This window comes from Girardinichthys multiradiatus, chromosome 12 (genome assembly GCF_021462225.1).
Source record: "Girardinichthys multiradiatus isolate DD_20200921_A chromosome 12, DD_fGirMul_XY1, whole genome shotgun sequence".
Classification (NCBI taxonomy): Eukaryota; Metazoa; Chordata; class Actinopteri; order Cyprinodontiformes; family Goodeidae; genus Girardinichthys; species Girardinichthys multiradiatus.
Window position 1 is genome coordinate 33,395,718 of NC_061805.1, and position 25,644 is coordinate 33,421,361.

General features: G+C 39.3%; 1 protein-coding gene across 3 annotated transcripts in view; it reads right to left on the reverse strand.

The window, feature by feature from the left end:
• Nucleotides 1–336: 336 nt before the first annotated feature.
• The window catches only part of LOC124877966 (transforming acidic coiled-coil-containing protein 1-like), a 35,153-nt gene continuing 9,845 nt past the window's right edge, over nucleotides 337–25,644 (reverse strand). For 2 of the 3 annotated variants that reach the window (XM_047381646.1, XM_047381645.1), the window contains exons 2-13: nucleotides 19,580–19,671; nucleotides 12,159–12,567; nucleotides 9,956–10,004; nucleotides 9,777–9,858; nucleotides 7,618–7,670; nucleotides 5,780–5,911; nucleotides 5,622–5,698; nucleotides 5,348–5,391; nucleotides 3,418–3,578; nucleotides 2,586–2,692; nucleotides 2,384–2,504; nucleotides 337–2,272 (exon numbers count right to left, since the gene is read on the reverse strand). In XM_047381646.1, the coding sequence (XP_047237602.1) occupies nucleotides 2,204–2,272; nucleotides 2,384–2,504; nucleotides 2,586–2,692; nucleotides 3,418–3,578; nucleotides 5,348–5,391; nucleotides 5,622–5,698; nucleotides 5,780–5,911; nucleotides 7,618–7,670; nucleotides 9,777–9,858; nucleotides 9,956–10,004; nucleotides 12,159–12,567; nucleotides 19,580–19,671 (1,396 nt within the window). In that variant the 3' untranslated portion in view covers nucleotides 337–2,203. Of the gene's footprint in view, nucleotides 2,273–2,383; nucleotides 2,505–2,585; nucleotides 2,693–3,417; nucleotides 3,579–5,347; nucleotides 5,392–5,621; nucleotides 5,699–5,779; nucleotides 5,912–7,617; nucleotides 7,671–9,776; nucleotides 9,859–9,955; nucleotides 10,005–12,158; nucleotides 12,568–19,579; nucleotides 19,672–22,226; nucleotides 22,681–25,644 lie in introns of those variants that run through there. The other variant, XM_047381643.1, reaches the window with a different exon arrangement.

Below are 25,644 nucleotides of genomic sequence, written 5' to 3' on the forward strand. Positions count from 1 at the left end.
TGACGTTTTTTGTATTAAAAACACTTTTCTTTTATTGGTCGGATGAAATATGCTAATTTTGTGAGATAGGAATTTTGGGTTTTCATGAGCTGTATGCCAAAATCATCCGTATTAAGACAATAAAATACCTGAAATATTTCAGTTAGTGTGCAATGAATCTAAAATATATTAATGTTAAATTTTCATCATGACATTATGGAAAATAATGAACTTTATCACAATATGCTAATATTTTGAGAAGGACCTGTACATTAAAGTATGTGGTTGCTCAGTTACAAAATGTGAAAAAGGTAGGAGGTATGAAAAGCATGGTAAAAATAAAACAGAAACCAAATATATTAGAACAAACTATATGAATGTTTATTCAGGAGATTGTACACATTATTCACACTGATTCAACACAGATGTGAGATTGTCATTTATGAACTACAAATATATAATATTCAAGCAATATCTATAGACAAAAAATATGACAAAACAAAATAGTTTAGTAACATGACAACAGGTTGGCACAAATATACACTCGAATACATCTGTGTTTGTGATGTTGGTGAACTTTACTGCCATCACAAATTTATGGTGAATATTTAACTTAAGAGGCCTTAAATAACCAAAGAACGAGCCTAAATATTTTTTCAATGCTCAGTCTGCTCTTGGTGATTTAGAAAATTCTGAACATTTTCTCCCTGCATTACGACAGGATGATTAGGTTGTATTAAATGTTTCCCAGACAGAATATTTCTCATGTAGAAAAATGCAAGTAAGTACCAAACGCACATGTAATTTTGACACAAGTTGTAAAATTAATTGAATTTTGTAATAACCAGCAAAAAACCTCAGTTATAGTTAAGCATTACAGCCCTGTGCTGATTGTGCTTATTGGTGAGTTAAAGGAAACCATCTCTGAAAAAAATGCGAAACAGTGAAAAATTAAACCTATAAACTGTAAAACTTGTGTGAGGGTTCAGACAACAATTACACATGATCAGCAGGCTAAAGCTCTCACAAAGCCATTAGGTTACTCCTCAAGGTTTAGTAAGAAGCAGAATGTAATAAGAGTGATATTAAAACAGCAGCATCTGCTAATTGTTTGAATGGTAATTGTTTGATACCATTCAAAAAATAGCACAGTTGTTCAGGATTTCTAACTTAAGTAAACCAATAGTACGGGTTTGGTTTTGTGGATTTGACTGAACAATTACACAAAATGAACAGTTGCAGGAAGGGATGAATTGTCAAAGTTTTTTTCTTAATTTATAGACGTTTATTTTTGGGCCCTTATGAGAAATGACCAGTCTGAAGGCAAATGCACAAAATTTTTTGTAGCTTGTTGAAGCATGCCCACAGCATGATGCAGCCAACACCATGTGTCAGCAGTGGGGATGGAGGGCTGAGAGTGTTTGCTTTCCTCCACACACAGCATTTTGCATGTAGGCCATCTGACCAGACCGCCTTCCTGCAAGGTTTTTCTGTGTGTCCGTTTTTTTTTTTTGTGTGTGTCCCCAAACTGCAAACAGGACAGGATTTCTTCTTGCATCAGTACTATAAAAAGCCAGATTTGTGGAGTGCATGACTAATAGTCCTGTTGACAGATCCTCCAATCTGAGGTTTGGACCTCTGCAGCTCCTCCAGTGTGACCATGGGCTTCTTGGCTGCTTGTCTGATTAGTGCCATCTTTGCCCTGTCAGTCAGTTAAGGTGGACGGTCCACAACTTTAAGGATCAATATAAAATGTGAAGTTGGTATAAAAATATATTTTAATCATTAATTCTTCTATATTAAATCTTTCTAAAGCTCATTTAAGGACAAGGTTAAGTGCATTTTTGAAGCAAACCTGGGCATTAATTAAATCTGATGTCGTCCTGGAGGCGGAGTTGTTAGGACTTTAGCTCTTAAGCTTGTGGGAATAGAGCTGTTGTTCACTGGCATGATGGAAAAGCCCAAAAGCTATAGTTACCCCTATAAAAAGGTGCAAAACGCAAACAAAGTTATCTCATGTGATTAATATGCAAAGAGCCTTAAAGGTTCTGGTCACAAGTAGTGCATATGCAGACTACAGGAGGTTATTTTGGACAACAGTACATAAGCATTATCTGAGGTGCAGGGGAGGCACAGGGTACAGTACGGAAGCTGCTTCTTGGTTCGAGGCATGCACAGTGAATCTCTGCAGGGCTGATGCAAACAAATTACCCACAACCCACTCTTAGTCTATTTTTCCCATTTTGGCAATCAGCTCATCACAGATCTTTGTGAGCTCCTCCATTTCTTGATTCTGCAGAAACACCATGAAGGAAGGTAATTAAATACTATCCAGTAATTACACACAGGAAATTGTGCTGAATGATGCGTTTCCTGGTGCATAGCCTGGGAATAAGCGTTGTACCTTCTGCTGCAGAGCTTGTTCCAGAGACTCGTTCCTCATCTGCTCCTTCCTCAGGCTTGCGGTCAGCGCCATTGTTTCTGAGCTTGCCTTGGTACGCACCTGAGCAATCTCCTCATTGGCGCTGCAAGAATGAGACTTTAGACATTTTCATCCAACAACAAATATTTAATCTACAAATTGCTTCTGTTCCGTCTCATCATACTTGTCTAGTTTCTCCTCTGCGTGCAGCTTTAGTGTCTGATATCTCTGCTCCTCCTGCTTGACTCTAGCCAGGTAGTCCTGAGCACACTTCTTCAACACTTCTTCATTCTGTATCAAGAGATCAAACACAATGTTGTTTGACAATGAATGTGGACAAAGACAAGGCAGGTGGAAAAGTATCTCAGAAGTTTTTTCTAATATTTATCTTTACTTTGTTTGGTCCATAACCCTATCTAACATTTTCCCTTTCCAATGTGTCAGTGTTTCCACCGTTCCATCCACCTACTCTTGGAAGACCAGAACAGCAAACTGTTTCCTCGTCAGTAACTGCTCTGAGCCACGTCGTGTTCATGAAGGTCAAAACCTAGATATAAACTATTTAATGTAAGAATTTTTCTGTGGTTCTGTGTCAGTGAAGCCAGTTTTACATTGCCACGGACTAAGAGGGTGGCAACCAAGAACTTTAAGCTTGACTAAAGTTTGCAGAAGCCCACATTAACATATTTATGTTCAGAAGAGATGAGGACTGGGCTATTTGGCCACACTGATGAATGGTTTGTTTGGAGGTGTCGAGGGGAGGCTTTCAAACTTGAGAACACTAACAATTATCAGGCATGGTGATGTCAGCATCATGCTGAGGGTCTGGTTTACTGACATCGGTTCAGGAACATTGCACAAGGTGGATGCAATAATGAAGACGAATGGCTCTAAAATACGGCCATTGATAACCCTCTGAATGATTTTGAGCGGCTCTTAACCACAATTCAAGAATATAGCGAAACTGGAAGCATTTGCAGGTGACTTTGGAGACAAGATGTCCCAACATTTCCTACCTTTTTAAAGCCCTCGAGGGTGCTTTTCATGTTTTCATAGCGGCGAAAGATGTCTGAGAGTGAACGCTCCACCGAGTTCAGGTCTGCCATGGCAGCCTCCTTCTCCACAGTCACCGCATGCAAAGCCTTCTGGAAGTTTACAGTGTTGCGCTGCTTGTCCTCTGGAGTAATAGATAAATCGGGAGGAGCCGGGTGATTATTTTTGTCCAACAAGAGTAATGTACAAGTCCTTCTCAAAATATTAGCATATTGTGATAAAGTTCATTATTTTCCATAATGTCATGATGAAAATTTAACATTCATATATTTTAGATTCATTGCACACTAACTGAAATATTTCAGGTCTTTTATTGTCTTAATACGGATGATTTTGGCATACAGCTCATGAAAACCCAAAATTCCTATCTCACAAAATTAGCATATCATTAAAAGGGTCTCTAAACGAGCTATGAACCTAATCATCTGAATCAACGAGTTAACTCTAAACACCTACAAAAGATTCCTGAGGCCTTTAAAACTCCCAGCCTGGTTCATCACTCAAAACCCCAATCATGGGTAAGACTGCCGACCTGACTGCTGTCCAGAAGGCCACTATTGACATCCTCAAGCAAGAGGGTAAGACACAGAAAGAAATTTCTGAACTGAATAGGCTGTTCCCAGAGTGCTGTATCAAGGCACCTCAGTGGGAAGTCTGTGGGAAGGAAAAAGTGTGGCAGAAAACGCTGCACAACGAGAAGAGGTGACCGGACCCTGAGGAAGATTGTGGAGAAGGGCCGATTCCAGACCTTCGGGGACCTGCGGAAGCAGTGGAATGAGTCTGGAGTAGAAACATCCAGAGCCACCGTGCACAGGCGTGTGCAGGAAATGGGCTACAGGTGCCGCATTCCCCAGGTCAAGCCACTTTTGAATCAGAAACAGCGGCAGAAGCGCCTGACCTGGGCTACAGAGAAGCAGCACTGGACTATTGCTCAGTGGTCCAAAGTACTTTTTTAAGATGAAAGCAAATTCTGCATGTCATTTGGAAATCAAGGTGCCAGAGTCTGGAGGAAGACTGGGGAGAAGGAAATGCCAAAATGCCAGAAGTCCAGTGTCAAGTACCCACAGTCAGTGATGGTCTGGGGTGCCGTGTCAGCTGCTGGTGTTGGTCCACTGTGTTTTATCAAGGGCAGGGTCAATGCAGCTAGCTATCAGGAGATTTTGGAGCACTTCATGCTTCCATCTGCTGAAAAGCTTTATGGAGATGAAGATTTCATTTTTCAGCACGACCTGGCACCTGCTCACAGTGCCAAAACCACTGGTAAATGGTTTACTGACCATGGTATCACTGTGCTCAATTGGCCTGCCAACTCTCCTGACCTGAACCCCATAGAGAATCTGTGGGATATTGTGAAGAGAACGTTGAGAGACTCAAGACCCAACACTCTGGATGAGCTAAAGGCCGCTATCGAAGCATCCTGGGCCTCCATAAGACCTCAGCAGTGCCACAGGCTGATTGCCTCCATGCCACGCCGCATTGAAGCAGTCATTTCTGCCAAAGGATTCCCGACCAAGTATTGAGTGCATAACTGTACATGATTATTTGAAGGTTGACGTTTTTTGTATTAAAAACACATTTCTTTTATTGGTCGGATGAAATATGCTAATTTTGTGAGATAGGAATTTTGGGTTTTCATGAGCTGTATGCCACAATCATCCGTATTAAGACAATAAAAGACCTGAAATATTTCAGTTAGTGTGCAATGAATCTAAAATATATGAATGTTAAATTTTCATCATGACATTATGGAAAATAATGAACTTTATCACAATATGCTAATTTCTTGAGAAGGACCTGTACATATGCAATTTATATTTCTTGTACTCACACCATGAGTTTACACAACATAGAATTCAACACTTGCAATGTTTTCCTTCAGTGAATTTAACTCACCAATCATCTGAGCTATCGTCTTCTCATATTCTGCGACAATCTTCCTGTAATGAGACGCAACAAAATGCAACTTGCTGCATTATCATCATCATCATCTTTATCAATAATGCCTGTAAAAGTTTAAACTACTACATTACAGGTACAAACATTACATACGCTCTCTTTTAACGTAAAAATCCTGTGAATAAGATCTTACTGAGTTTAACAGAACCTCACAGGACCACCCTCATGGGGAAAGTTTGATCCCCATGACAACAGCAGTGTGTTTTCTAACCTCATCTCATCCACTTCTTCTTTGCACTGCTCGTACTTTTTCTTCCAGTCATTAGTTTCAATCTCCTTTGTGATGATCTGAACGGAGACAGTGTGTGAGTAAAACCTGGTCAGTGATCTGTGCAACCTGGTGAAGCCAAGGCAAACATGAGTGTGTACCTCCTCTCTGATAAGGGTGAGAACCGCCTCTTTTTCTGCCTCACTGATGCAGATGGAATCCAGGACCTGACTTCCCGTTTTCTGCATCCCAGTTCCCTCTGATGAGCTCTTCAGTTTACACATGTCTTCATACTGTCAAGAGCAGAAAGAATCAATCATCACCATCTTTTCTATTTTTTTGACCACTAATCTTAGAGATGCACTGCAAAATCAGCCAATGACCTGAGTTTGCCAATTTTCTGCTTGACCTGCAGTCATCTGTGATCACCGGGTGGGAACCGCAAAAACTGATCTTTTATGATCAGCGAATTCCCAACTCATTCCCAAGCACTGCCAGGTTGCACCAACAAAAACTCTCTTCATAGTGGAAGTTATTACCACAGAAAGAAGACTTGATTAAACACTTTTACACTAGGCGTGGAAAAATGTTGGAGGAAGCAAAAAAGCTATAAGAAGCTTCTAGAAGGAAAACACCAACTGTTCAGCTCCCTTTTATCTGCTGAAGCCCCTGAATGAACAATTTACAGCAAAGTTCTCTGTTTTATCTGATTGAAAAGTCAAATTCGGTCTGTAATGCAATATGCTGAATTAGCAAAATGTTGGCAGTGTTTTGAAAACCTCACAATTAAGGTAAGGACCTACTTACACTAGAGAGAAATACACAGAGACTGATATTTTGTTAATCGCCAGCATAGAATGGTGAAGACAGTTCAAAATGTGAGCATTGTACTAATTTGGTCTTGAAATTTGTTTTGAAATCTTGTTTAAGTGCACAGCTGTGTAACAGGGACTGCTCTCTCATGTACGTCTGACATTTCTGGTCTCAATATAAATAATTAATGATTATTTAGGATGAATAATTTCAGTATCCAATACATTTCAGTAAATCATAGCGTTTACACTTAAATATTGAACACAGCGGATATTTATTTGGGGTCATGCACAGAAAATTGAACATGTTGTCAAACGGTCCCTATATTTTCAGGTATGCAGAAAAATTTTAGTGAAAAATATTTTGTCCTGTAAATGCATAAAAGATAAATGCTGTTATTCTACTTAGCTGTGCTTATTCTGTATCAAAACCTCTGTCCCATAATGTAGAGGGTTAGATTTTTAGTGATGCAAAGATATGCAGCTTTGCACTTTTGAGCTTTTTTTGATCTATTTTTATTGTTGTTCAGAGAGTTAACAAATATTGGCCACAAACTTCTGATTGATGCATTTCTACACTAAAACTGTCAAGATATGAAAAAAATTATGAACAAAAAAATTTTTGCAACATTTTGTAATATTTTAATATTCTTCCATGCTGTATCTCTCCTCTTATTTTGTCCTTTGCTGGATTATGACAGTCATATCCTAATCTTGTGGGTGATAATCTTAATCCATCTGTCACCTGAGAACACGGTGGCAGATACTAAGTACCCTGTGCTGTCCTACAGCTCAATACCTTCGTCATATCAGATCATTTTGCGTCTTACAATGAAACTGCCTTGGCTGTGACCTAAAAAGTTGTATATTTAAGTTAAAATAATCTACCATTGCTTTGATTTATGTCTAAATTACTGTATTAATGTAGCAGATTTAGGCTGTATATGCAGAATGAGACGCAGGTGAAGTTGACAATGTGACTTTACCGTTACTTCCTTTTCAGTTGCACAGATAAAACAGTGCCACGCCTAGTGTTAACTGGTGGCATTGCAGTTTGGAGTTTGTGTATATATGTAGATCCACTTTTTATAGCAGTGTGACATTTTGTTGATGAGTAAACCAAATGCAAACACCAAGTATTACCAACGAGAAAATATGGCAGAGGTAAAAAGGTGACCGTGCCTCACCACAGAGCAGCAGTCCGGATCATCTGGTTTTGATGTCAAATTGCATTCCAGGACTGGAAAAAGAGACAAGAAAAACTTTATTCTAGGACAAATTTCAGGTTAAATGTTCTGTAATTAAATATACTACTGTATAGTTGATCAACATGACCAGCAGGTGGCAGCAAATGAAATTTTATATACTGTTCTAAACATTAATACATTTTAAAGTGAAAGAATTATGACAAACTGCAAATTATTTTTCAGTCAGTTGAACAGTTCACTGTGAGATGGCCTAAAGCAACCGCTATGGCTTGAATTTAATCATTAAATGTAAACGCTGAGATACATGGTTTTCCATTTCTAATATCAGCAGGGAAATAAAGTATCTACAGATGGCTTTATAGTATCTATCCAGAAGCATCTTGGATAAAACTCAAAATTCAGTTTCTCAGAAATTTTGAATATTTTTGCAAGATCAAAACAGGACTTAAATGCAGATATGTTGATTTATTGAAAAGTATGTCTGTGGGTTGGGGGTATTTTGCTTGAATTACTCATTAATTCAGCACTGCATGGAGGCGATCACCCTGTGGCTCTCCTGAGGTGTTAAGAAAGCCAGGTTGCTTTAACAGCAGACTTCAGGTCGTCCAGATTGTTGGCTCTGTTGTCTGTCTCTCTCTCTTCATCTGGACAATACTCCACCATAGATTCTATATGGGGTTTACCTCAGGCTAGTTTGATGGCCAATAAAGCACAGAAATACAATTGTGATTAAAGCCTGTATTTGTGCCTTTGGCATAGTGGGCAATAACCTAGTCCTGCTAGAAAATAAAATCAACATTTCTATACAACTTGTCAGCAGAAGAAAGCATAAAGTTCTCTAAAAGTCCTTTGGAATTGAGTGGACCAAAACCAGCAGATGACATGACACCCAAAGTCTTCACATTGGGCTTCAAGCAAATTGGATTACGTACCTCTCCGCTTTTCAAACGTGACTTTACAGAAAGAATGCAACCTTTTTGTATGACACTTTTCCATCCACTTAACTTTCCATTAATATAGCTAGAAAGAGCCCTCTGTGAGCACCAGGCTTCTTAGCATGTTGTTAGCCTCATATCATAATTGCCTAATTAACGGTGTTAATTTTGTTTCTTTCCCTCCTTTTTAAAAGGTGTGGCAATGGTTTGCATTCTTACACTTGAATGTGTAGGCCCTAACAGACATTTCAGTTGTAAAAAAATTATTATTTTCATTATCTTTAGTAATATTCTAATTTTAGGAAAACCTGACTTTTGGGTTTTTATTAGCTGTTAGCCATAATGAATCAAAATAAACAGAAAAAAACACTAGATATATATCACTGCATGTAACAAACCTATAAAATAAAGAAGTTCCACCTTTGGTACTATATAACTGAATAAAATTAACTTCTAGAAGACACTCTTATTTATTGAGATGCACCTATAAGCATATGCTATGATTGCACTGTTTTTCCTCTTCTTCATATATTCTTTACTGGATTGCACCAACTTGTATGTACATTTTTATGAAGTGAAGCTGCATTAAGTGTTTAGATGTTAAATGGTAAAGGGCCTGAACTTATATATCGCTTTATCAAGTCCCTAGAGACCCCGAAGCACTTTACACTACAATCAGTCATTCACCCATTCATACACACATTCACACACTGAATGTGTGTGAATGTGTGTATGTTGTAGAATGTTAGATTTTTTTTCTGAGAATAAAACTATGTAGATAAATCAACTGACAAATGAAACTCTGCATGCATAATACTCTGTACAAACTATGCATGTCAGAAAACACATCCAGCATTAGTCTCTATATATTTTATGTTTTGAACATGTTAACAATAAGTTAGCTGCAGCTCTATACAGTTTTCAGAACAAATGACTCACATTGTAATTGTGCACATTTCCCACACAAGGTTAATAATTAAACAGGGCCGTGTGTTTGTAAGACCAGAGAAAGTGGCCTTGATGTACTGCATGACTGTAACTATTCTTTACCCAGAGATTAGGTAATGTATGCTGATCTAAATCAATGGCCGTCTAATTGTTGTGCTTTGGTGCCCATTGTTTGAGTTATTACTGTAATATAATCAACAGTGCCTGCATGATTAGTATTCATTATCAGCCTCATTACATCCTCCTTTTACTCACCGTTTTGCTCCTTTTCTGACTTGCTCCCAGCAGTGCCCGCCAGTTTTTCCTCATCTGTTGCATGGCCCCCATGAGGGTCATCCTTAAACAACATTGAATTTCATTACCATACTGGCTTTAGTCAGAGATCTGGTTGCTTCCCTCAGTCACTGTGCAGCAGTAATATTATCAGAGTTTACCTGTCCATTTAAATCGTCCTGCCAGTTTTGCTTTAGTTTGCAGGAGTTCCTGAGTACCAAGGTCAAAAATCATCATCAGCCTCAGCACAAAGAAACAGTAACTTTGAGTGCATTTACATGTGGACAGGTGGAAAAATGAGAAGAGACAGGAGAAAACAGAAAGCCTAACTACCAGACCATAAAGCTTTTCTTTGTGTGTGCTGAGCTAGCATGCTCTTCCAAAAGTGCCGAGTTATGCAGGAGAAAGAGCGGAATCATGAAAGTGCTTGTTGAATTTACACAGATCATTAGAAGGTATTATAGGGTTTCCACTAACACTTAATGTTTTCCACTTAGCAAATGTACTCCTCATGCCTTTTTCTCCACCTTTGCTTTGAGACTGAGTTTATGTCAACGACTGAGCTGGAGTTACAAAACACAGTTACGCAGTACTTACAACAGAACACAGAGGAAATGGACTTGCTCAGCAGTCCTGATGCCACACAAAGAGAAAGGGAAACAGAATGACATGTTGAAGGAAAAGGAAAGAAAAGGCAAATGATAGGACAGGGGTTAGGACAAACAAGGTGAGGGGAGAGATCCTGATGTTTAGGAAACTAAAACTAGAATCAAGACTCCTGAGAATGTTAGTGGGTCGACTTAACCTCCGTCTACAGGAATAATGTATTGAATGAGTTTTCAATGTTGCAAATATAACAAGAACATTTCTTGACTAAATGTAATAGTAAAAATGTATTGTAAACTCCCTCCTTGTCAGTGCAACACTGGGGTTTTCCCCTAAAGATCCAAAAAGTTGGCAAAAACCAAAGATGCACCAAGAAATTAGCTGATAACCAGAATCAGCTAATTTTCTGCTTGACTGGGCCGATTTAATGATCAGCTAGGGATAAACTAAAAACTGAATCTTTTTTCGAGCAGCAAATGCACCACACACAAGCCCCACCAGGTCAGCTGAAGACATGCAATAGAAAGACTGAAAGTTTGCCATTTTTACTACCAGCAAGTTGTTTAAAAGTAAATCACAGGAAGCACAGAGACATCAGAAGCTTCTAGAAAGGAACCTGTATTTTCTAAGGAGGCATGTCTGCTGTTTGCTCAGGCTGCCACAACAGGGAAATAGACCTTAGCAGATAAAGCACAACGTATTACAGTCAAAGTGGTCCGTTTTTTGTTTTATTGTCGTAAATCTTCTATCCATCCATTGTCTTCCACTTATCCAGAGTCGGGTCGTGGGGGCAGCAGCCTAAGCAGAGAGACCCAGACGTCCATCTCCCCAGCCACTTGGGCCAGCTCATCCGGGGGAATCCCGGGGCGTTCCCAGGCCAGCCGAGAAACTTAGTCCCTCCAGATGTGTCCTGGGTCTTCCTCTGGGCCTCCTTCGGGTGGGACGTTCCCGGAACACCTCACCAGGGAGGCGTCCAGGAAGCATCCTAACCAGTTGCCTGAGCCACCTCAACTGGCTCCTCTTGACGTGGAGAAGCAGCGTCTCTACTCTGAGTCCCTCCCGGATGACTGAGCTTCTCACCCTATCTCTAAGGGAGACCCCAGACACCCTGCAGAGGAAACTCATTTCGGCCGCTTGTATCCATGATCTCATTCTTTCGGTCATGACCATAGATGAGGGTAGGAACGTAGATCGACCGATAAATCGAGAGCTTCGCTTTTTGATTCAGCTTTCTCTTCACAACAGACCGGTACAGCGGCCGCATCACTGCTGACGCAGCACCAATCCGTCCATAGACACTTTGCAGTTAATTACATATACTTGTGGAGAACAAGAATGGATGAAGGTAGAAAGTGTTGTAAGTGTAAGATATTCTACAAGAGGGCAGAGTTTAACAGTTTAACAGAATATTAACAGTTAATGAAAATATAAAGTAATGATGGAGGCAAAACATAGTCAAAACGAAGAGGTATGTATACAGAATGGTAGGTGTAAACAATAATTCACAGGTCTGCGTGAATAAAATCAAAGAAAACCTTTCTTAAAATAAAATGACCCCCGCTGTGAGTCATGGCTGTGTGTGTAGGAGAAACAGCCGACATGCCTTAAACAGACACACAATATGCCAACACAGTTAGTAAAGATGAGGACACTGAGGTTTTTTAGGTTTGCTGTGCACACATGCATTCATTGCATCTCTTTGCAGCCACTGAACGAGACTAGGTTTAGTTCTCACCTTTGTTTGTGTGTCTTACTTACGTGATGATGGAGTTAGAGGCCAGTTTAGTGTTTGACAGCACAGTGTCTGAGCTCACGTTGCCATTCAGCAAGTCGGAACAATCGTCACGGCTGATGGTGTCTGGGCTAGAGTCTGAAGTCACAGGGGCCTCATCGTCCACCTCTGAAGGATCAGGTTTGTTTAGCGGTGAGAGTCCAGGAAGTGATGGTGGTCGGAGAGCTGCAGTCTGGGGAAGATGGTTGGATAGAGACAGACCTTCTCTGGAAACAGCTTTGGAGCCTAAAGTCAAATTGAGGGTTTGATCCAAACCAGAGCTCCTATTATTGGCTGTGGAGCTGGTAAAGTTGTTCAGGGAGTCAACCTGCTGGGATGGAGCCGAGGGGAAGTCGTTGCATCTATCCTGAATGTGACTTGAATCATCAGTAGAATCTATGAAAAAAAAGATAACAAATTAGAGGAAAAACTAACAAAAACAAAAGAAAAACAATCTGTCATTACTCAGATTTATTAGTTACACCTAGTTGTGATAAGAGTGAGCTTGGGGCATACTTATTTTTTACAAATGTTTCTCTTGTCTTCATGTTTGCTCAGTAAATAATGACATGGTGAAATCTGCCAAGTATAATTTTGTAAATTTGAGGTCAGATTTTAAAATAATTTCCAGATCTGGTTGAGGCCAAATCCTGTAAAGACTTGAATGGTGGTCTTTTGCCATTACTAAGTTATCACAGGTAACCTGAAACATTAAAAATTAAGTAAAAATTGTAAAGAAATTGTGCAGATTATTCAGCTGAAATCTTAGTTGCAAAAATATTGGGGCAATTGAAAGAATCTCAATGTTTTCACAAAACCTAATATCTAGTATCATTAAAAGTAAGAAAAACAAAAGATAATTAATAGGTAAGAAGCAGCATGATTAGGAAAAACATGCATTAATCAGTTTAATGAACACTGCAAAAATGAAATAAATAATTAGACAGAAGGTTACATTTTAAATCATTTTTTCTTGCACATCAAGACAAAGCATTGTTTTGCCCAGCAAACTGCATTACAATAGTGTATGAAGATATGCAGAAAAAGTACGAAGTAAATATTGTTCCAGCATCACAGTTTTACACAGGTGACTACAATGAATTTTATCATCCACTAAACTTGGCTGCCACAGATGTTTGGATGTGTTAAAAAAAAAAATCTGTGGTATAAATACTGCAACATTGAAACAACATATATACGGAACATATGCACTACTGTTGCAGAATTTATACAAGTGCTAGTTAATTGTTGCAGCAATTTTACACACCGGTCTCCCTGTTTTAATATTAAAATGTATCTCCTCTTTTTACGTAGGCATGCTAACCAAATTGGTGATGTTGGAAACACAATGAGGAATTGTTATGGAAATTTTAGTGCCTTGCTTGCCCTGCTCTTTGATACTCTACAGGAACTGACAAAAGTATTAGAACCTCTGTGTGTTGTTCCATTCTTCTCTTATTTAGTCTTAGAGTAATGGTTTCTCAGTCTTCTGCTTGCAGCTGTGTGAGATAATATGTATGCCACACTGTTAAGATTATGTCTAGGACAACAGGTCTCATGAGAGTCACCTTGAAAACTGTTGTAGCTTATAGGATAACTTTTGCTTTGTCTGGTTAGAATGATTTGGCAACACTACTGAGCACATCTCCAATGCTGTAAAATCCTTTTCTCTTGCAAGATTAAAATAAAGCTGATTCTGAGTGACAATCATCAGTCTCTGGATGCGAATTTTTCTACAACAGGAATCCAACGTATGTGCGGCTAGTGTGCCAACGCGATGCTTGGTAGTTTAAAACCTGCCTGTAACACATTACTACTCTAGACTACTTTTTACTAGCAAGCAGTTAGGTGTGTTTGCAACATGTTTGCAGTTTGTAGTGATGTCAGCTGATAAACTGAAAAGTTACCCTAAAAGAAAAAGACCAAATTCACATAGTAATTCTCTATATCCTTGCTTGATACATGAATGTCTTATTGCCAAATTCATATATATTATTGTCTGCAAAACTATTAAACAAGCAAGGAGGTTGGGGATAATTGAAAGTACTTAAGGTTATCTGAGCACAACTGTCATTTGCCCCGACTAAACCAACAATTTTTTTTTTTTAATGACAAAGGTTTAGTTAAAATTCCCCTAGTCATGTTGGAGGACTGCTGGCTTCCTCCCAGAACAATCCACTTCCCATGTCCTCACACACCCCGTTTAGGGGCTGTGTTGAAAAACAGGAACCCTTGTTGCTGAAAATAATCATCTTTACACAATGTAACGTCAAACAATAATAAACCAACAACAAAAGCCTGCCCTGTTTTGTCTCAACACATACAAGTGAATCCACTGTGTTTTTATAGAGCTTGGCAAAATTAACAGCGCTTCATCCTTTTAACGTTTTCTTACATTACAGCACAAACGTTTGTGTATTTTATTGGAATTGTATATGATAGACCGGCACAAAGTAGGGCATGATTCTGAAGTAGAAAGAAAATGGTACATATATTACTGTACTTCTTTTTGTGTAAATCCATTTTTTCTGTTAAGACCTTAGTGGTTTGGCAGAGATGCATCAGTTAACAACAAAGTTAAGACCAAGAAACATAGACACCTCTGGGATAAAATTGTGAAGAGGTTTATAGCGGGGTTTGGTTAGAAAACAATATCTCAAACTCTGAACATCTGACAGAGTAATTTTCAATCCACCATCTAAAAATGGAAAGTCTGTAGCACACCTACAAACCAACCAAAACATGAATGTTTACCTAAAGTGACTGGCTGGGCAAAAAGAGCATCAATCAGATTAGCAGCCAAGAAGCCCATGGTACCTCTGGAGGAGCTGCAGTGATTCATATCTTAGCTGGAAGAATCTGGATATAGAACAATTAATAGCCTTGCTACCCCATAAATATGGCCTAAAGAGCAAAGAGGTACAAAACTAGCCACTGAAGATAACAGCCATTAACAATCCAGCCTAAGGTTTTCTACAAGCCATGTAAAGGACAGCCATCATGTTGGATTAGGTGGTTTGATAACATGAAAGCAGAACCCGGTACATGCACCTGCAAATAACACAGTGAATCATGGTGGTAGCAGCGTCAGGCTGTGGTGAAACTTTTCTTCTGCAGGGACAGAAACACTGATGGTTTTACAAGTTATTGACTCAGGGATACTGATTATATAGATCACTTAATTGTAATTCATAATAATTCCACTACACAACTATGCCTCTCACATTTTGTAAATGTTTATTTGCATCTTTTCCTTCCACTTCACGTTTATGCAGTACTTTAAGATGGTCTATAGAATCCCAGAAAATACATTAAATGCAAAAGCTGAAAAGGTAGATGTCCATCTTCTCACATTTAACCTTTTTACATCAGTGAGTCCATCAAAGTGAGTTTACACAAGTTTCAGCTCTCAATCTTGGTAGTTTCTCACATCAAATACACCCTCTGGAGACGAGGAACAGATGTAGAACAACCACACCCAGCCATGAAGAGTTCACCCCATCACGTGGCCCAGCAAACAAACACCAGGCTTTATTACAATTTCACAACTCTGAAAAAGAGGAAAAGATGACGGGGGGAAGTAAGCCAAGGCGTCAGAGAAACGAGATACACTGTGGCCTCAGGTTTGCTCTGCTTCACTGGCCACGGGGATATATCATTACATATACGTGACTGTTCACATGAAGAGGCATAGAGAGTCAGTTTCTCAGCACAAAGGACTCAAACAAAAGCAGCATGTGAACAACTTAGCATGGAAATGATACATTTACTGTCTCAGATCAGCATTATTTACCTTGAGCTGCCTGATTCCAAACAGCCAAGAAACTTCAACCTCGTAAACTGATCTAATCCGAATACAAGAGCCTGCTGTCAAAATTTGTTATGCTCAGTATCTGCTGAAGTCCTTGGAAAACCCAAGTTTGCAACCACATGAGATATTCATATCTGTGGTTGAGCTGAAGTCTGGGTAATCCGTTACCACAGCAACGGGTGCTACTTGTGCCTGTGTGGGTGAAGGTTGGACAGCTAAAGCAGAAGAGGAGGAGAATGAAGAAGGGAGTAAAAACAAGGGAGCGTGTTTGGAAAAACAGGACTCAGCTGCCAGCTATTTTAGATAAAGGCTCAACCAACAGAGAGCTCATTTCAAACTTTTAACAACATTCATAAACACTACTCTGGGCCTGTTAAACTGTAGTTAAAGTATGTAGCACAATGGTCCTAAAACGGTAGTAAACTGCACTGTAAAAGGTTTAAAGTGTAATTAATGCTGATGCACAAAGTACATTCACCTAAAAGAAAGGATAATGGTTAGAAATACTATTTAAAGGTTAAGATTTCTTTGTCATAACCGTCAGATTAACACTGGATGTTCTTTAAGACCATACTGTGTTACAGGCTCCCTGCACACAAAATGGAGAGGTGCAATTTAAGAAATCATGGGTTTGGAGGTTTTCTTTTTTAATATTACAATGAGGACATTGGTTGTCACAAATTTAGATTTTCTTCTCCGTCACTTTTAGCATGTTTGGTTCTAACACCAGTGTTGGGTCTGAGCATCTGCTGCAGTGGGACATCCAGCAGGTCGAATCTGGTGTTAGCATTCAAAACACATTTATAGTCCTCCAGTCTTTGGGAACATTACTTTTCCACACACTTATTTTGCAAGTTAACTTCACATTTTGTCATCCTATAACTACAGACTTTAATATTTTATTTGGCACTGAATGTCATGGCCAACTTAAAGCAATGAGTAACAATGAATTAGAAGAAAAAAAAAAGTACATAGTTTTAACATTTGTGTTTACAGATGAAAGTCTGAAAAGTGTGGCATGCAACAGTACTCATCCACCATTCTCTGAAAGCCTTAAATACAATCCAGTGGAACAAAATACGTTCTGCATCAACTAATTATAAACAGAGCTGAGCTGGGTGTAATTTAACCTCAGTATAAATCTGAAGGCCTCAGAGGTTTAAGAACATTAGTGAACAGCATCATAAGGATATGCAAAACATTATGTGTAGCAGAAAACTAACTGTGTACACCAGCCTGCACAAGGGGTCTGGAACTCCAGTCCTAATAGCCACTTTCCTGCAACCTTTAGATGCATCTGTGCATCAACAAACCTGAACCAAATGGTTGAATTGCCTTCTCAGCATGTCAACAGGTTCTGCAGACGCCTGGTAAAGAACTGCTGATTTGATTCAGTTTTGTTGGAACAGGGATTCATCTAAAAGTTGCTTTTAAAAAGGACTGAAGTTTCAAGAGCCCTGTTCTAAACATACCCTCCCCACTGGGAAACATGATGGTGGTAGCAACATGCTGCAGGGCTGATATTCTTAACCAGGGACAGGAGAGCCATTTGGAAGTGATGCGAAGGAGGATGGAGCTACATAAAGGGTTATCGTGGAAGAAATGTTTCAGAGGCTATAGGGTAGAGGTGGGACCAAGTCATTTTATTGCAAGTCACCAGTAGGTCTCAATTCTTTCCACTCAAGTCAAGTCCCAGGTAAAGGCATGAAAGTCTTGAGTCAAAATCCTACTTTTAATCACAAGTCTTAAACAGGTCCTTTGGCCAGTTATGCAATTTAATCAGAGTAATAGTATTTATGAGATTTTTAAACAATTATAAAAAGGTGTTTTTGTTTGCCAGAACTAGCAAGAACTGAATTTCAAAATCTTCAGAAAATCTGTGTTGATGTTGCTTTTCAGATGTAATATTAACCAAAATAAACCCAACATCCAGTAGATAAAAAAATGAGCCAACCCATTCACAATAAAAAAACATTTAATGTAAACAGGTGTTGCATCTTACAAATTTAAACATTATTGTACAAAGTTATGCTACATAGTAGCCTACATGTTAAGAGTGATGCTTCCTGCAGCCTTTTCTTTTTCCACCTTTGCACACACTTCCACAATAGCACGTAATGGCAAGACTTCTACCACCATCAGACTCTTTGCTGTCATAGTAGGATGCTGAAGAAAAGCAGATAAACAGCACGGTAGATGCAGCATGCATGTTTTAGTAGCAAGAGGAGGAAATAATGGCAAAGAGCGGACTGGGTCATTTGCCTGGCGCAGTTCCACAGTTGTGCACCCAGTGCTTTTCCTTTATAATTCACTTTCAGTTTGGTGCAAGTCATGGGTCATTGGAATGAAAGTCCAAGTCCAAAGTCTTTTATGAAATCATCAATTCGAGTCTAAAGTCATTAAATTTGTGACTTGAGTTTGACTCCATTCTAAGACACAGGACTCAAGTCTTCACCTCTGCTACAGGATGGAACGGGAGTGGGGTTGGGCTGAACTTCCAGCAGAGTGTCACTGAACATGCAGGCAATAGAACCTTACAAAATAAATATTTAGATCAACAGGCAAGTCAAAGCCAAGACCTAAAACCAAATGAAAATCTGTGGCAATATTTGTAAATCGGTGCTTACACAGTTGCTATCCATCCACTCTAACAGAGCTTGAGCTGTTTTGGAAAAAAACAAAACAAGCAAAAATAACAGAAAATGTCCCAAATTCTTTATATGTACAGAGCAGAGACATATCCCAAAGATTTGCTGTTGTATTTGAAACAGAAGGAGGTTCAACAACATTCTAACTCAGGGGGGCTGAATCTTCCAAGGCCCTATATGTACTATATACTGTGCAGGCCTAATGTAAAGTATAACTACTGGGTGAACTGCTGGATTATCGCAGCAAACTACTGATCAGAAACACAAAAAGGTGAAATATCAATCCAGACCCAACCCATGGGCACAAACATCAAAGGTTCCAATGATCCTAGACCTGAGCTTCAATGGGATCAAAATGTTTTAACAACCAGCATTAATGTGTGAAGTGTGTACTCCAAGACATAGGCACTGTAATAAATCCCTCTTGCAACCATTTAAACATGCCTCTCAGTGATAGTTCTGTAGGAATAAATCTGCATGGATTAACCCAAATAAGCCATAATCAGGTTGCTCACGTCGGTCAGTAAAGCAAAAACAAAAAGGCTTCAGATTAAAGTTGAAAGTAGGGTGAAAGTTGTCTCATGAACAGACAGATGCAGGTCTGTGATACCATGTTCTCTGCTGGCCTAAAGTCATATTACTGTTGTAAACAGTGGGCACCATGCACACTATAAATGAAATGCACGTCAAGGATAGATGGGACAATAGCTAAATCTTTGTCATGAAAATAAATTTTTTTACCGTTTCTTCTGCGAAGTCCAACTCCATGTCAGATATATATTATGCTATCAGCAAGTATTGCACTTTTACTTAACAAAACAGCACATAGAATAAAACTTGCAGGATTTTATGAGCACTAGTTAAACATTACCATGACCTATAATATTCAAGTCAGGTGACCTACATAGAAGCACTGAGCTGACTTAACATCTGCTCTGAAGTCTCTCACCTGTGTTATTCAAGTTGTCCAGTTGGCCCAGTAGGTTCACAACAACAGGAGACTCGGCTTCTGGAGTCTCGAAGGTCCCCTCAGAGTCCGAACTGCAGGTGAAAAGAATAAACTGAGGTCTTTCATATAACGCTTCAATAAAGTAAGAATCACAGAAATTCAGAACTAGATGCCAGAAGAGAGAAAAATCTATTTTGTTGGAAGTTATCTGAAAAAGTAACATTAATATGTGGAGCATACATAGCATTTCTCTGCACAACGTAAGACATTGTATACTACCTTGCAAAGGTATTCACACCCCCTGATTTTTCTTTTTTTAATATGAATCCTAATAATGTGGCGTGCATTTGTATTCTGCCTGTATGAATCAACACTTTGTACGACCCTATTTACTTCTTCACTTACAGCTGCAAGTTTTTTGGTGTATGTCTCTACTAACTTTGCACATCTGCAGACAGGTTTGGCCATTCTTCTTCTACATAACTGAAAATCAGCTAGATTGGATAGAGAGAACTTGTGAACATTGTTACTCAAGTCTTGTCCCAAATTCTTAATTGAATTTAGTTTTGGACTTTAACTGGGCCATTCTAACACATAACTATGCTTTGATCTAAACCATTTCATTGTAGCTCTGGCTGTATGTTTCAGTTTGCTGTCCTGCTGGAAGATGAACCTCAGCGATGGTTTAAGTTCTTTCATTCCTCTTAACAGTTTTTTTATTTTTATTAAAAGGTTTTCTTCTATTAGGCTCCATCTTCACATCAACTCTGACCAGTTCCTCTGTTTCAGCTCAAGAAGAGCATCCCCATAGCATGATGATGCTACCACTAAGTTACTGTTAAAGATGGTGTCTTCAGGGTGATGTGCAGTGTTGGATTGTTTGGCACACATAGCATTTTGCATGTGGGCCCAAAAGTTCAGTTTTGGTCATACTTGAAAAGAACACCTTCTTCCCCATGTTCGCTATGAGCCCTGCATGGCTTGTGGGAAAACTCCAAGACTTCTTCTGGGGATCTTTCACCCATACTTCTATAAAAAGGGTAGATTGGTGGAATGCACCACTCACAGGTTCTTCCAACTGAGCAGTAAACTTCTGCTGCTCCTCTGAAAACCACAGGTCTTTTGGCTGCTTCACTGATTTTATACCTGCCATGCATTTTAAGTGGATGGACATGTCTTGCTAGGTTTGCAGTTGTGCTATTCTCTTTCCATTTTTACATGATAGATTAACCCAGGCTCTGGATATCTCTCAGAGAACTGTTTATCGTTTTATTACCCAACCCTCAACCTTTCTGCTATGTTCCTCGGTCTTCATAATGCTGCTTTGTTCTCTGACAAACTACTGAAACCTTCAGACGACAGGTGGATTTATAAATTACACACAACTGGACTCCGTTTACCTATTAGATGATTTGCTGGGGAGAACTGATTGCTCTGGTTTTTATTCAGGGGTCTCAGAGCAAATTCAGCAGAATACAGATACATGCCACACTTCGCTTTGCATTTGTAAAAGCATTTAAATACCATTTGTCACTTTTGTTACAGTTCACAATTATGCTCTACTGTGTGCTGATCCATCTCCTAAAATACCAGTAAGATACATTGTTTGTTGTCGTAATGTGGAAAAATATGAAAATGTTCATGGAATATGAATACGTTTGCATGGCACTGTATATGTTTACCTATAATCACTATAACAAAGGGTCGTCAGCTTTCCAGTATCCATTTTCCTGAAGTAACATTAACAAAGTGGCTTTCACAGGTCAAAGCAGCACAAAACAACCTAGGCCCTTTTATTTTAAAGGAAGTCAGAAGGAGGGAGGAGAGGAAGCAAGGCCCAACTAGGCCACCTGCATCCTTTGCTCCTCAATAACTGCCTCACACAGTTTTTGTCCTGCAGTCTGGGCTGCCTGGACACCCAGCTCTGATTTATTCCCACACAGCGGAGAGACAAAAAGAAAGGGGAGAGGCATCAACAGAGAGAAAGAGTGTGTATGTGTGTGTATTTCCAACCACTTCAAAGTACATCAAAACATCCACAATCTAATGAAAAACAGCACAAAGAAGAGTTTACAGTGCCAGCACCCAGGCATACACCATCTCTGAAAACCAGTTCACACAGACACACACATTTAACACAATTTTAATACAAATAAAACCCTCCACTCCTACACACAGCCTCAGATTCCTCTCCCACTGACGGGCTCAGAGGCTGCAGATCTGGACGGTTACTTAGAAACCACACAAAGAAAGGAATCAAACTAACTAAAGCTTTAAAAGGTGTCGCTTTTTAATTCCCCAGCTTTTAGCAACCTTTGCTAAACTGCCACACAGAAAACAAAAACACACATATTCAAACAACAGGCGGTTACATCCTCGGCGTTTGAAAATACCGGATGGTGCACACAAAGCATCTCCTCTTAACACAACACAGCTATTTTTACTTGAAAGGTGGCTTCAGATAATGACAGCATGAGAATGGCCGCTCAGACTGAGAATAAGAGAGGATACCACAGAATGGGACAGTATATCTGAGCATGGATCTACCACCTGACAGTATGACTCAGGGGAATCTGCTCCCATCACAGTCTGCATCCACAGTCACGATCAAGATCTTTCTGTTCAACACACACACAAAATCTCTTACTTGTTTTCTCTGTCATCCCTTCCTTTATGTTGTCCATTGTCTCCTGCACCTCCAGTCACTGCTGACCACGTCCACTTGGCCCACTGGACTGGAGACAACCAGGACATCTGGGTAGCACTAACTCAACGTCTAAGAGAAGATTTGTAAACTTCTCTTTTCTCTGGATGAGTCAACACTGAAGTTTAAAACAAGCCTTTAACTGCAGATTCAAAGAGGCTCTTGTTCGACAAACGTATTTTTTGTATGGCAGTCTGACTTCCTCTTCTTGCTCAGCAGCTCAGCCTTCCCATCCTGCTCCACTGCACTGTTGATGCTCTTGCGAGAGAAACGTGTCTGCCTGCGTTGCAGATGCTTCTGTTTATGGCTCAGCTCTCCACAGCACTGACTCATGCTCTGCAGATTACAGCCAGAGCATCAGCAGTCACTCCCCTCGCCCACTCCGCTCCCCTCCTTCCTTCCTCCCAGCAGCCTCTCTGTCTGGGTGCATGATCAGCTGGTTAACACGCACCTCCTCGCTCTGCTCCTGCAGGTCTGCTTACTGGCTCTCCATCTCTCGGATACTCTCCAGGGTTTTTGAAAGTTAGGGAGCGGAGAAGAGGGAAAGGAGAAATATTTTTTGGTTTAAAAGATAGGAATAATAATTTTTTTCTTGGATAGTCTATCAAATATTTTTGTCTGCTGAGTGGCAGGTGGGAGGAAATAAGGGTAAGAGGGAAGTCATAAAATGTATAGTATTTTATCTATCCTGTTTAAGGTCATAAAGGGGTTTGCAGTTAGTCTTTTAGTTTGCAATTAGTCTAGGAGGCCAGATAAGCAGGTGTTGTCAAGGGCTGGGTCCCTGGCTGAACACAAGGTTTTGAAATATATAGTTGATATATATTTCAAAACCTACAGTACACAGACAACAAAATGTGATTCATCATACAGAAATGTTATATTTTTAACAAAACCCTCAGGATCCCTTCATTCTGTACTCCATCTGTCTCCCTTAGACACAAAATATGCTCTTAAAGTTGCAATAGTGACAATGGGGGTATGATCCAAATCTGAACATGTTAAAAATTGGCAGCAACCGTGATTTTAATAAATTTTTATTTATTTTTTGCAAAGTTGTTATAAATTCACAAAACATTTTTCTTGCTCCTCCATTGGGTATATGGGAATTTGTGAATTTAGGGACACAGATTCCCCCATTTAGTTTAAAAAGGCATTTATTTGAAGAAAAATACAAACAAATATTATCTGTTTAACTTTAACAGATTTATTTCCTCATCAGTTCAGTTGTACATGATCTATGCCACATTATACAGTATGTAGAAACAATTAATTCCCTGGGATTTTAACAGGGTGTGTAGACTTCAAAAGTCACAGTAAGGCAGATTCTGTCCATTTCTGTTGCCTGCTCCTGTGCAGAGGCTTCTGTTTTATTGTCCACCATTTCCTTTAAGTTTATAAAATATCGTCTGTAGCACAACTGCACTCTACTGAAGAGTTAGCTTTTTGAATAATTTACCTTTTAAACAGAAAAATAGTTCGGGAAAACAGTTCGAGACTGAGGTGTACTCTCAGCTGTACTAAACTCTACTTGGCAAAATTACACAGGTTTTACAAATCTGTAAAATAATGCTGTGGTATTTTTTTTCCCTTTCTTTTGAAAGGTAAGATTTTACACAGGAGTTATTTATAAACATGATTTAAAAAAAGTGATATTTGTAATCATACCAGCCACCAACCATACTGTATTGTATGCACTCAGCCAACATGTTTTAAACCCTTCATGCCCCCTTTTACTTTTTTAATTACGTATGCCTTTTATATCTTTACATTTTTGCCTTTTATCGCTTAAGTTTCTGCCAAACGTTGTGTCGACACTGCATGTTTCTCAAACAATGTCCTCGCCGGCATCAAATAGTATAATCAAAAGGGAATCTGAGATAATTAATAGCTTGTTTACCCAGCAACAGATTCAGCTGACAGCTCAGCTAAAAGCAGGCAATTAAACTGTCTGCCTCTTCTCTCAGGATAAACGAAAAGAAGTGAAAGCAAATATTTTCAGCCAGGACAGAGACCGTTCCCTCTGAACTCACATGAGCTGTTAAAGCCCTGAGGTGCAATTAAAGTAACTGAAGCTCTATTGTTCACTGAAACTATCCAGGCCAGAAAACAGATGGATCAATACAACAAACCCAGATACAGCTCCAACGATGAAGGGGAAAATCCCACTGGAAGAAAAAGGTTTTAATTAAAAGCTCTCATCACTGCACACAGACACGCACCTCTTCTAGGCTGTTCAGCAGAAGCTTATGTAACGCCACAGCTCTTTTCCTCACACTCACACAGACGGGGATCTAGGCTAGATGAGAAAAAACAGACCATGACTAATCCAATAGAAGGAAGAGGATTGAGTCTCTGTGAAAAGATGGAAATATCAAGAGAAGGACGCACTTTTTCTATTTTCTATTGCTAAAGCCTCACACATGAAATACATCGAAGACTGAAGACAAACTACCACACTCTGCTCTGCACACATACACAAACACTGGGGCAGGTAGAGGAAAGTGGATGATCTCAGACATACATAATGTTTCACACTAGTGAACACAAATAAAGAGGCTCTGTTCGATCTCTTACTGACCAAAAAAAACTGTACAGAAAACATTCATGGCGCATAGAAAACAGCCTCCATGGAAGAGGATTATTCTGGAAAAAACAGAGACAGAGTGACTAAATGTTTGAGATTAAAATCTCAAATGTTTGTGCTTGTTTAACATTTCTTGCATTGTCCTCTTTCTCTCCTTAGTTTCCTTCTGACAGTCAAAACACATAAGATGACAAACCAGTAGCAGACTGGAGGCATGAAGACACCCAACTATTCATGTGCCTAGCTTCTGGCCAGGCACATGAACGTGTGATTCTGAACACTTAAAACAAAACAAAAATACTTAAATTCAGGCAGAGTTATAAGGCACAGAAACACAGAGCACTAAAAACTGTGGAAATTAGTCTGCTCTTATGTATTACATTTAAACAGCAGATACAGAGCCAGTGGTGCAACCCACACATGCCTTTATACAGTCATCCATAAATAAACTACAGCTGCTACCTTAGCCCACATATAGAGGAAAATATAAAACACACCTGGCCCTGTGAAGCTGATGTGATATGGTCTGTTAATCCAACGGGAATGCAGATGTCTAATCTTCAATTAGATTCTGACTGAAGGCAACATGTGTTGGTCATGAGCTAAGAATAAAATAAGGCATTATAAACATGTCTGCACCCCACACCAAAGCAGATATGATAGCTGGTGTAATAACCATTAGTGTACATATTGAGAGTGACTTAGAGATATGTCTGTTAGCACTGAATTAGCTTTAAAATATATATGTTTCACTTAATCAAAGTCTGAATGGACTTA